The 12,940-nt window shown below is 33.4% G+C and overlaps 1 protein-coding gene and 1 pseudogene across 1 annotated transcript; both read left to right on the forward strand.

Moving 5' to 3' along the window:
- Positions 1–1,942: 1,942 nt before the first annotated feature.
- LOC108487836 (serine/threonine-protein kinase BLUS1-like) lies at positions 1,943–3,452 on the forward strand (annotated as a pseudogene).
- A 5,274-nt stretch (positions 3,453–8,726) lies between these two features.
- Positions 8,727–11,788, forward strand: LOC108487837 (receptor-like protein 7). The gene is made up of 2 exons (XM_017792180.1): positions 8,727–9,919; positions 10,243–11,788. The coding sequence occupies exons 1-2, from the start codon at positions 8,727–8,729 to the stop codon at positions 11,786–11,788; spliced, it is 2,739 nt and encodes a 912-aa protein (XP_017647669.1).
- The last annotated feature ends 1,152 nt before the right edge of the window (positions 11,789–12,940 follow it).

A 12,940-nucleotide genomic window follows, 5' to 3' on the forward strand; every position in this document is an offset into this window, starting at 1 on the left:
AGTTCATGATAAATACTGAAAAATATGCACACTTTTTAAAAATAAGAGTACTTGTTTCACACCATATTAACAACTTATAGAATTTAAAAAAAATACAAATGAGATTATATATTAATTTAAAATGAAATTTTACGTAAAAATATTTACCATCTTTTAGTTTTTAAACAATTTTAATAATCCTTTAAAAATAATTTTTAATAATGTTCAAAAAATTATACATAAGTTGCAAATGAAATTAGGGTAAACTACACGAAAGGTCATCCAACTTTCAAAAACTTTCATTTTAGGCACCTGAAAAAAATGTTTGCAATTTAAACACCTATTTTATATAGTTCAATCATTTAAGTCCCTAATCTTTTAATATAAATGAGATTTAATACTTAGAGAAAAAAAACAAGAGTATCCCTAAAAATTGGGGATAAGAGCCAACAACCACGTCCTCTTTGTTGTTTTCTTCGGACTAATTTAGCAATTTTTTTAAAAGTGTTTTTGACAAAAAAAAATATTTTTGAGTAAAAATTAAAATTTTTTACTTCCGTTTTTGGTAAAAAATTTTACTTTTCTAAAACTTATTTTACCTCAGAAGTACTCTTTAATATCTCAAAAGTATCTTATTTAGCAATTTTTTTATTTTAAAAATGTGTTTTTTCTCAAAAAAAGTTTCTAAAAGATAATGGTAAACTGCTCCTTCATCTTTGAAGTGAAAAGTATTAATGAGAGGTTTGAGTGTGTTGAATGAAACCTCAAAAGATAAAATCAGTACAACCAAATTCTCTTTACCCCAAACTTTCGACACTCATTTGACGGTTCAACCACTTAGGATATAACCTAAAACCAAGATTCGGGGCATACAACAAGCATTGCTTAATTTTTTTAAGATAGAAGTTCTGCCCTACTTTGTCAACTAAAGGACCACCGATAACTGCGATTGAAATGCAGAAGGCGCTGCAAGGAAGTGAATTTTAGCCTTCAAAAACAATAAATTTCTACAACTTCCAAATGCAAAAAGGTTGCCCTACAGTTATGTCCTTACATTAACAATATAGAAGGGAGCAAAACAAAAACAATTCAGCTACCGATTTTCCATAAACCCTTTTCTTCCTCAATTTTTAAGGTTAACTTTTTTTAGGAAAAGATTAAACCGATTGAAATAATAATTTTTATTTTACATAAATTATGTGAAAAGTAAAAATTTTAAAAATAATTTCACCTTATATTTCTATTTACAATTTTAATGGAAGTGACAAAATAATCAAACTATGTCAAATAAGTGTCTAAATTACAAATATTTCTTCGTGTGCCTAAAATAAAAACTTTTAAAAGTTGGGAGACCATCTATATAATTTACCCACGAAATTATATATAAAATATATACAAATTTATATGTGAAAAATATTCATAATTATATATATATATATATATATATATATATATAACAGTATACAAACTGTGATAAAATACTACATAATATATATAGGATTATGCATAAATGACTAAATGCATATTATACACAAAATAATATTAACCTCAAGACAGTAGTAGAAATGTACATAAAATTATCATGATTATTATCCTAAAAATGAAGTTACCATCATAAATCATGGTTGTATATATATATCATACATAAATTAAATACATCTAATTTATTTTGTAAATAGACAATTAATAATAAATCATACTTATATTAATAATATCAATCATACATCCATAAAAAGTGATATACATATTTTAAAATAAAAACCGAAAATAAAATTGATTTTATTAAGATTCATTAAATATAGAATGAAAAATAACGACAATATAAGAAATAAAGTGATTTGCTGTATACTTTTGTAATTTTAAAATTTTAAACAAAAGCTTTCTTAAACCCCTTCTCTTTCCCTCATCATTAGTCTTCAAGACTCCTCCCCCAGAACCCAATCTCGAAGAAAGAAAGAAGCCCATGGAGTATGAACAAGAAGACCATCCCAAGCTTCAGTTCCCTTTAGATTCCAACTCTTACAACATCACCGCTGAAATCGGTGCTGGTGTTTGTTCTAAAGTTTATACAGCCCAATGTCTTCCCATCAATTCAACTGTTGTTGCCCTTAAATCCATCGATCTTGATCAGTCCAACGCCGATTTCCGCAACCTTGTCGGACGTGAAACCAACACCTCCTCGCTTCTTTCCCACCCCAACATCCCCAAACCTCATTGTTCCTTCACCGCCGGAAACCGTCTCTGGGTGGTTATGCCCTTTATGTCCGGCGGTTCTTTAGAGTCCATCATCTCATCTTCTTCCCCCAATGGCATACAAGAGCAATGCATTGCCATTATTCTCAAAGAAACCCTGACTGCATTGTCGTATCTTCACAGCCGAGGGCATTTGCATGGAGATATAAAGGCCAGTAACATCTTGTTGGACGATAACGGACGTGTTAAGCTTGCGGATTTCGGTGTTTCGTTATCGTTCTATGCGTCGAGTTCGGCTTACGGATTAGGTTCTTCGACATTTTCGCCGCAATACTGGATGGCCCCAGAGGTGATTTATTCATATGAAGAAAGCTGATATATGGTCTTTCAGTATAACTGCTCTTGTCTCCACCAAGAAGTTTTCAGAAACTTTTCAAGACATGGTTGCTTCATGTCTCGATAAAGATCCTGTAAACCGACCCTCTGCAGGTGAGCTTTTGAAACATCCTTTCTTTGAGAGTTACAATGGTACTTCGGAGTTTCTTGCGGAGAATTTGCTGCGTGGATTGCCTAGTGTTGAAGAAAGGTTTAGGGTAGCAAGCAAGATTCTTGAGAAAGGTGTGGGTTGTGATCCTAACCATCTGATGTCATCGATAATTGAAGGGAACAGCGAAGAAGACGAGGAGTTTGAGGTGCATTACCCTGTATTCCCCGTGGAGTCAACACAAGCGGTGATTCCATGTGACGATGATGGTGAAGGACAACAACCGGCTGCAGGTGGCCGTGGCAATGAAGTTAATGCAGAAACAATGGTGAACAAACTGATGGCATTGATGACGAGTTTGAATGATCAAAAGGAGAAGGTGAATAAAATAATTAACCAGATTGAAGCTGAAACGATCGACAGAGAAGATGAAATGGAGAAGGAGAATGCGAGGCTGAGATTGGAGTTAGAGCGTGAAACGGAACAGAATTTGAAATTGATTCAAGTGATCAATGTAGAAGGTCAATTATTGCACCGGAATGCAAGGCTGAGATTGGAGTTTGAGCGTCAAAGGGAACAGAACTTGGAATTGATTCAAGTGATCAACGAAAAAGAACAATTGTTGCACCAGAATGAGAGGCTGAGATTGGAGTTGGAGAATGAGAAGCTGAGATGGGAGTTAGAGAATGAAAAGCTGAGATTGGAGTTAGAGAATGAGAAGCTGAGATTAGAGTTAAAGATGTTCAAAATGAACATTTCTGCTACATCAAACACTACTACTGATGACAACAATTGAAAGTATTGGATTTGTGGTCGCATTTTCAGTCTGTTTTCTTGCTTACTAGAAACTGTTGTTTGATTCCAGATGGTATTATAGGACTAATGTGATTGAATCTAATGGGAAATTTTTGAGATTCTGAATCTATATTGCTTCATATGATACCTTTTACTTCCTTACCAAATAAATAAATAGACATAAATTGAAGAAAGACTTTCAGCTTGATAAACAAGTACATATCAAATAATTTCCCTTATTATTATTGTTATATCTCGTCACTTACACACTTGTCAATATATTAGCTACCAAAATCAACCTGTATACCTTTGTTCATCAAAACCTCTTCACCATTTGTTCCCTTTCGAAGAAGGCCGTAGCCATTTGCTTCCTTGGTGAAGTCTGTAACACCCCAAAATCCAGCCTGAAAGTTTTGATCTGATCTCGAAGGTTACATTGATCACCAAAATGATCCTAAAACAATTTTACAAAAGAACCGTTTAAAACCTAATCCGAACACAGATCGCTTGAATTGAGCTAACTCATTTAACTTTTATGTTTTGAAACAGTAATTAATTGACATTAAAACAATTAATTATAAATCAAATTAATGTTTCTTGTACAGTTTCAAAATGCATCATTTTGCCAAATGTGACGCGAAATTTCCAGGTTAGAAATTGTGCGGAAAATATGTGGACCTTTGTACTTTTTTATCTCCCACAAGCCTGTCTTTTTCCTAACCAAAGCCATGATTTTTCATGAACATCTACTGTCTTGCACTGCACACATGGCCTCGAACTTCTCGGATTTAAATTTAACCACGTGGTAGTTAACCCCATTCATGATGTTATGTTGTTTCAATGCACCAAGAAAACTATCCTTATTGGAAAAATCCTTATCAACTTCCAATTCACCCGAATCCAATGACGAACTTGTACGGTCACGCCTTCTGTGTGGTAGATTTGGAAACTCCAACGTATCATCTGTTGATAGATCAATATTATGCATGTGGGCTGGAGGCGAGTACACCTTGAATAGCAGATCTTCTTCTTCTTCATCTGAACCCCCTTCACCGTCTTCAGGTACGATTGTAACAAGCTCCGGTTCAGAAAATAATGTAACTTCTGCACTATTGGGGTCGGGCTCTCGAGGTGGATCCATATCAAACTCATCATCCAACCCACTATCATCTGCAACGTACGAGGTCCCCTCGTCGGTGGACGTTGTAGGGAGTAAATTATCCCTTCTTGTGGGCATTTCGTAACGTCCCCAATCAGATGTAGATTGCCAACCACTAGAAGTTGATGTCATTCCTGAGTACGTATTTCTAGCATCGAACATCGACCCACCGAGGTGCATGTCCCATCCACTAACCAAGTGTCGTGCAGCAGTTGTGTATTTCATACTGCCACCAAACACGGGCGCTTTCGTGTTCTGCTTCCCACTAACGGAGTGTTGGGTAGGGGTTGTGTATTCCTCTCGAACAACAGTAGATGTTGACGTCGTAAATGCTTCATTTGGCGAAGAAAATTGTACATATAACTCAAGATAGGGTGATCCACTAGCTAGATTAGTCTGCACCATTGCTTCCAAGCTACGACCACATTTGATATCAAATGAGTCATATGTTATAGGATCAACTGAAGCATAAAATCGATACTTAATAGATGAAACTCTCATTGACATCATTTCGAAGATTTTGCACCTAAGTCTTTTACGAAGTTCTGTCAAATATATGTTCTTGTTAAAAACCAGTCGTGTTGTGTTCTCTGATAAAAAACCAACGCCGTTCTTGGTGTCACAGACCTCACCATCATAGTAAATAACAACATTAATACATTCACTCATCTTTAATTTCTATTCTACTTAGCCTCTCTAATTTTTCTTGCTATAACTTATGCAATATGAGAATGAAATTTGACTCATTTATAGCCTAAGGCCAAGCAGGAACTACTGTAGAAAAAGAGCGTCCACGTAGGAGCTTTTTTTAGTAATTTTGTTAACAGTGCATCCGGCTTGAAGTGTTTTTTGACACTATTTTTTAGAACCATCTTCTCAAAATTATTTTTTTAGGAACTATTGTAGAAAAAAAACGTCCACGTTGGAGTTTTTTCAGTAATTTTGCTGACAGCACATTTTGCTTGAAGCGTTTTTGACAATATTTTTTCAGAACCATCTCTCAAAATTATTTTTTCAGGAACTATTGTAGAAAAAGGGCGTTCACGTAGAAGCTTTTTTCAGTAATTTTGCTGACGGTGCATCTTGCTTGAAGCGTTTTTGACATTATCTTTTCAGAATTGTCTTCCCAAAATTAATTTTTCTGAAACTACCGTAAAAAAAAAACAAAATCCTTCTTCTCAATATAATTTTTTCTAAGCCCTTAACCTAAACCCTTTTACAAAAACCCTAAAAGCTAAACACAAATTTATTTTAAAAAAACTAAACCCTAATTTAATTAATATTCTTAAAACTCTAAACCCTAATTTAATTAATTAATTTAAAACTCCTAAAACCTAATTTAATTAATTTTTTAACAACTCTAAACCCTAATTTATTTTTTAAAATTCTTAAACCCTAAATTATTTTAACAAAACACTAACATTACAACCTTAAAACCCTAAACCCACAAACCCTAGGCACTAAACATGCAAATAGTAACCATAGAAAAACACAGGTTAAAACGTGTCCTCGGGGGAGCAATTTTGCCACGTTAGCAAAGCGTGTCTACGTCAACGTGTTTTGTGCTGACATGGCAAAATCGCTTCCTCAGGGACGCATTTTGCTGGAATTTCCTCTTAAAATGCTCTACGTAGACGCATTTTAGTGTTTTCAAATCATTCCGATAAATAACGAAAAAAGTGGCCCATTTCTATAAATAAAGTTGGAAATGGGCCTTTATTGGTAAAATGGTCTACATATCAAATACTATGTTTATCTTCAATTATTATGTTTATTTTCATGACTCGTATACCTTATATCTAAATATGCCACATATTTTAAAGTCTTTTGATTTGAGGTGAATAATATTTTGGATGTTAATCCAATCGGTTCGATTCGCTTTTAAATAATATTAAAATTTGGATTTTTTAATTTTTTAAAAATATTTTATTTTTATTTTGAATTTTAAATATTTTTTATTTTTCATTATATTTTTAAAACTTTTATGTTTTTGTTTAAAATAAGAAGAAAATAATTTTAATTTTAATCTAAAAATTTTAGATTCTCTTAAAGGGTATGGACTAAATTGACAAAAACTATAAATGTAAAAAGTTTAAAAATTTTAAAAACCAGTACCTTGAACCAATATAAATTGATTGAATTGGGCTAAAAAAATCAATTGAACAAGCAATTGAACCCATTTTTATAATATTTTAATTTTTTTTATTTTTATATTTAATAATTTATTTGCTTTGAACAGATAGGACCGGTTGTTCTGAGAACCAATTGATCAAACCGATTTGAAACCAATTCAACTATTAGTTCAATCAATTCGTACTAGTTTGTAAGTCAATAGATCTTTTACTTCTTATTAGACCAATACCCTAACCGATTCCCGATCTGACTAGTTGGGCCAGTCCGATTTAGATAATATTGAAATTTCCAATTTTTATTTATATTTCAAAATCATTTTTATTTTTTTAAATTTAAAGATCTTTTATTCTTTTTCCATAATTTTTATTTTAAAAATATATTTTTAAAATAAAATTATAATTTTATATTTTTGTTTAAAATATAAAAAATAAATTTTTAATTTTTTTTAAAAAAATTATGTACTTCAAAGGGTAAGGGTCAAAATTGACAAATAATGTAAATGTTGAGGACTAAAAGAATTATTTTTACCTTTTACATTGGTAATTTTGGCGACAAAATTAAATTGAGGGACCAAGATTTTTAAATAAAAAAATTTCAGGGACTCAATGTCTCAAAATTAAAGTACAAGGACTAAATTTTGAATTTTGAAAGATTGCAAGCACTTTTCACATATTTAAACCTAATTTAAATAATATTATTAATAATCTTTTACAGGTGATTTATTTTATATATGTTGTTTAATTAATTTGTTTTAATGTTAAAATTTGATTTGATTTATAATTTTATAATTGTTTTTCTTTTTAATCAATTAAAATAATTAAATTTTATTATATTTGGAAAAATATAAATTTAGTTTGATAAATGTTATTAATATGTGTTTTTAAACTATATTTTAAGCTTAACGACTTAATATTTAGTAATTTTAATAGGCTTAATATATCATTTGGTACCCAAGATTGAAACAATTTTCTAATGTGATACCTATGTTATTTTTGGGTTCAATGTGATACCTGTATTTGACAAAAAGTTATATATTTTGATACCCAAAAGTAATGGTGTTAATTTTTTAATGTTTAGTTTGTGTTTAGGGCCAATTTGATGAATTTTAATTGTTAATATTATTAGGGTTGGGTTTTTTATGATTTTGTTAATAGAATAAATCTAGTTTTAATTGTGAATTTGTTTACTTTTGTGCTTAATTTGTCAAATATAATTTAACGATGTGATTCAATTCGAGTTTTATGGGTGATTTGATAAAAGTTAATTGCTAATATTATTAGATAATTATGAATTTTCATTAAATTAACTATGAAATTTGAATTAAACACAAAAAGTTAACACCATTAATTCTATGTACCAAAAGATATAACTTTTGTCAAATACAAATACCAAACACACATATATCACAGAAGGAAAGTCAAACTCATACTTTTTCATTTCAACTTGTGTTAAAAAAAAAAAAAAACTCAATCAAAATTTCAAATTATTATTTACAAGCTAATCCTCATAAATAATGTTGAGGTTTGATTGAAAAGTATTATTTGGGTTGAATTAATAACCCCAGGATAAAGTTGACTATTTTGATATCAATCTTTTCTATGTGAGATTGAAAAAGTAATTTTATTTTTATATATTTTTCCTATTTTTGACTTCAATTTCGTTTAAAATGACTTTGACTCTTTCTTAATAACTTCAACCCAAAATTTTGAGATGATCAAATGAATGTGCCAACAATATTTGTATTATAAATATTTCAACACCTCATCTCATGTATTCCTATAATATTTATATTATTTCTATGTTTTTTCTTTGATATTATTGTTTTAACTTTGTGTTATTAATTAGGGGGAATAATCTAGACTTTTGACGAGTAAACCCATCTCTAATAATACAACACCGTTAGATGAAGGCAACTTTAATGATAATCTGAAGTTGTTGTCTATAAATATGGTGCATATCAAATTCTGAATCTAAACACCAAACATGGAGAATCTTGGCATCTTAACTGCACTGTTTTTCGTCTTCTCCTCCTCCACTTCCCTTCACCCATCTTCTCTAACTAATCTCCAAAACTATTGCCTTGATGATCAGAGGTCTGCTCTCCTACAATTGCAGCATCATCTCTACTATGCCCCAAACTTCACTTTCTCTTCCAAACTTGACCTCTTGGATCCCAACACCCATTGTTGCTCTTGGAAAGGAGTTACATGTGATGCTCTTGGTCATATCATTGGGATTGATCTCAGTTACCAAAACCTTTCAGGTAGCTTTCATTCCATTTTCAATCTCCACCATCTCCAACGCCTTAATCTTGCTGGAAACAATTTTAATACCACTCTGTTTCAGTATGGGTTTGGCAAACTCCCTAATTTAACTCATCTTGACCTCTCGGCCTCATGTTTTCATGACCAAATTCCGGTAGGGATTTTATACTTAACAAGGTTAGTCTCTCTTAACCTATCTTATCAAGATGATTGCTATTGGAGAGATGATCAAAGTTCTGCTTCATTGAAACTAGAGAAACCCAACTTCAAAACATTGATAAAGAAAATGAGGTCTCTCAGAGAGTTGTATTTGGATGGAGTGAATATTTCAAGTCAAAGTAGTGAATGGTGTGAAACCACATCGCTGTCACTTCCCAAGCTGAGTGTTATAAGCATGTCCAACTGCGATTTGAATGGGCATTTTCCAGTAGAATTTTTCTTATTGCCCAAAATGCAAAGAATTGATATTTCAGACAACTCTCGTCTCATGGGCCAATTGCTAGAATTTCCAATTAACAACACTTTGGAGGTGTTGTCATTGCAATATACTAATTTCAGTGGCAAATTACCGGAATCAATCAGTAATCTTAAATTGTTGAGAGTTTTAACTCTTTCTAAACTTAGCCTCAACTTTAACTCAATTTCTGGGTCCATTCCACCATCAATCGCAAATCTCAGTAACCTTGTGGAATTGGATCTTAGTGGTAACAATTTCAATGGTTTAATCTCTCCATTTCACAGATCTGGAGTGCCAAATCTTGCATATCTTGATTTGTCTAGGAACCGCCTTTCTGGATCAATACCTTCTTCTTTATTTACTCTTTCAACATTGCAAACCCTCTCTCTTGGATACAACAGCTTTAGTGATTACCAATTAAAGCTCGACATGTTTTTCCAGCTCAACAACTTAAGGTTTCTCGACCCATCCAACATGAGCTTGCTAGTTGGAAGCCAGAACAAAATCCTTATTTTCCCCGATTAGAGGGTCTAGCCCTAAGGTCATGCAACCTTACTGAATTTCCAGAATTCATCAAAAGCCAAAACAAATTGACTTCCCTATATCTTTCTAGCAACCGAATCCACGGTCTTGTTCCAAATTGGTTGTGGAAGAGCACTCTTATATGGGTAGACCTTTCTTCCAATATGATTGATATTCCAAATCAGATTGCTTTTGATGATGCAATTTCCTCCTTTCCAATGCTGAGATGGTTGCGTTTGTAATCCTGTAATATAAGTACATTTCCAGCATTTCTAAAGATTCAAGAGAGCTTAGAAGATCTTGACCTTTCAAATAACAAAATAAGTGGGGCAGTACCAAATTGGGTGTGGAAGAAAAGTTTGCAGTCTTTGAATCTTTCCAACAACTCTCTCACAACTTTGGACCAATTTTCATCGAACCAAGACTCTTTACGAGCACCTATTTGTAATTTGAGTCAACTTCAGAGTTTTGATGCATCCTTCAACAAATTGAGTGGCTCAATCCCAAGCTGCTTAGGAAATATCAGTACTCTAAGCTTTTTATATCTACAGCAAAATAATTTTAGTGGCAGCATACCAGATTTTGGAGGAGCAACCCAACTGTACGCTCTTAAACTCAAAGACAATAAATTGGAAGGGAAGTTGCCGAGGTCATTAGCCAATTGCACAATGCTCTATGCTGTAAACCTTGGAAACAATACTCTGCACGACACATTCCCTTTATGGTTGGGAAAGTTGCCTGGCTTGATGGTTCTTATACTACGAGCAAACAGGTTTTATGGTCCAATTAAACAGTTGGAAAATAATTTTCCAACGTTGGATGTATTAGACATTGCTTCCAATAATTTTTCTGGTCAACTATCAATTGAATTCTTCCAAGCCACTCATAAGCTAAGCTCACTCAAAATCAACGGGAACAACTTGGAAGGGAAGTTGCCAAGGTCATTAGCCAATTGCAAAAAGCTTGAAGTTTTGGATCTTGGGAAAAATATGATACATGACACATTTCCTTACTGGTTAGTGAAATTGCCTCTCTTAAAGGTTCTTATACTACGATCCAACAGATTTTATGGTTCGATTAAATTTTTCGAAGATGGAAATGCTTTCCCAATGTTACATATACTGGATCTTGCTTCCAATAACTTTTCAGGTGAGGTATCTGTTGATTTTTTTCAATCTTTGAGGGGAATGATGGTGATTGATGGCAACAAAGCTAAGCCAAGTTATGTTGGAGATAATTATTATTATAAAGATTCGGTGACAATTGTGAATAGAGGGTTTGAAATTTTTTACCAGAAAATCTTAACCCTCTTTACCTGTCTTGACCTGTCCAATAATAAATTTCATGGGAGGATATTAGAAGAAGTACAACACCTCAAGTCACTCCATGTGCTAAACTTGTCCTACAACGGCTTATTTGGCCCTATTCCTTCAGCACTGGGAAGCTTAACCGAGCTCGAGTCATTGGATCTCTCCCGAAACAGTGTCTCTGGAAAGATTCCTCCACAACTTACAAGCCTAACTTTTCTTGCATTGCTGAATCTCTCTTACAACCAACTTGATGGAAGGATTCCAGAGAGCAACCAATTTGGTACATTTTCAAATGATTCTTACATAGGAAACCCAAGATTGTGTGGGGTTCCTTTGACAAGGAAATGCAATGAAGTTGGTTCCAAAATGCTGCCCCCGAAGGAGGATAAAGATTTGTGGATAGATGGTTTATCTATTTGGAAAGTTGTATTGATGGGGGTATGGATGGGGATTGGTGATTGGATTTTCTATTGGGAATACAGTGCTGAATGAGTTTGGAAACAAATGGACTGCTAGTTTTATCAGAACTGGAATCAGAAACGAAGAAGATCTAAGTGACTTGTTGAAGTTAGTTCCTATGCAACACATGCAGCTCATGCAAATTCATGCACATAAGTTGTCTGGGTAAAGTACATGCAAGAATCCATGCACATAAGTTTCCTGGGTAAAGTACGTGCAACTGAATATGTTAATGCTACTGCTTCAACTTAGTTTCATTTTGTTACCTTTTAACAATATTTTTGTAATTTAGTTTATTTTGAATTATGCTTGGATGACAAGTTGATGTAACTTGATGGTCAAAGAGCTGGTTACCAGCTTTGTTTAAATGTGCAAGTAATATCACCTAGTTCCAATGTAATAAGTGGAGTTAGGTAGTGTTTAGGTGATGAATTTGTTGATTTTTTGACCAGCCAATGACTGGTATATGTAATGGCTTTGAGCCAAAGTTTCTTTTGAATGAAATCATCAGATTTTCTTCCATATGCTCCATCGTTCTTTGCCTTCTAAGTTCTATTCTCCATTCTTGACAGTAGCTGAAAGCTTGAACTTCAAGCGTTTTTCCTTCATATTTTATCCGGGTATAATACGTTGCTGTTAAAGTCCAGATTGAAGTTCTTACTTCATCCGGTTAAAGTGTGTCTAACACCAACAATTGGTATCAAGAGCTTTCATCTTAGAGGACCTGTTGTAGTAAATTGAATGGCTTCATCAGGCTTTTCTCCTGCAGCACCACCAGTCTTTAATGGTGAGGGGTTGCACATATGGGTTGTCAAGGTGAGGACTTACCTGCAGGCCTTTGATCTGTGGGAAGTTGTCAACACTGATGTCGAGCCAGCTCCACTTCGAGCTAATCCAACAGTGGCTCAAATCAGACAGCATGCAGATGAGAGGACCAAAAGGCACAAGGCCATGTCATGCATTCAGAACTGTGTTTCTAATGTTATCTTCACTAGAATCATGGCCTGTGAGACTCCCAAGAAGGCCTGGGACAAGCTCAAGGAGGAGTTCCAAGGCATTGAAAGAACAAGGCAGCAACAGTTGCTAAACTTGAGAAGAGACTTTGAAAATCTCAAGATGAAGGAAGAAGAGACAGTGAAGCAGTATTCAGACAGGATAATGACTGTGGTCAACAGCATAAGATTG

The sequence above is a fragment of the Gossypium arboreum genome, chromosome 10, assembly GCF_025698485.1.
Source record: "Gossypium arboreum isolate Shixiya-1 chromosome 10, ASM2569848v2, whole genome shotgun sequence".
Lineage (NCBI taxonomy): Eukaryota > Viridiplantae > Streptophyta > Magnoliopsida > Malvales > Malvaceae > Gossypium > Gossypium arboreum.

Coding starts and splice junctions, on each gene's coding strand:
- LOC108487837 (XM_017792180.1), top strand. CDS start 8,727: ATGGAGAATCTTGGCATCTTAACTGCACTGTTTTTCGTCTTCTCCTCC. Junction 9,920..10,242: donor TTCCAGCTCAACAACTTAAG/GTTTCTCGACCC, acceptor CTGTAATATAAG/TACATTTCCAGCATTTCTAA.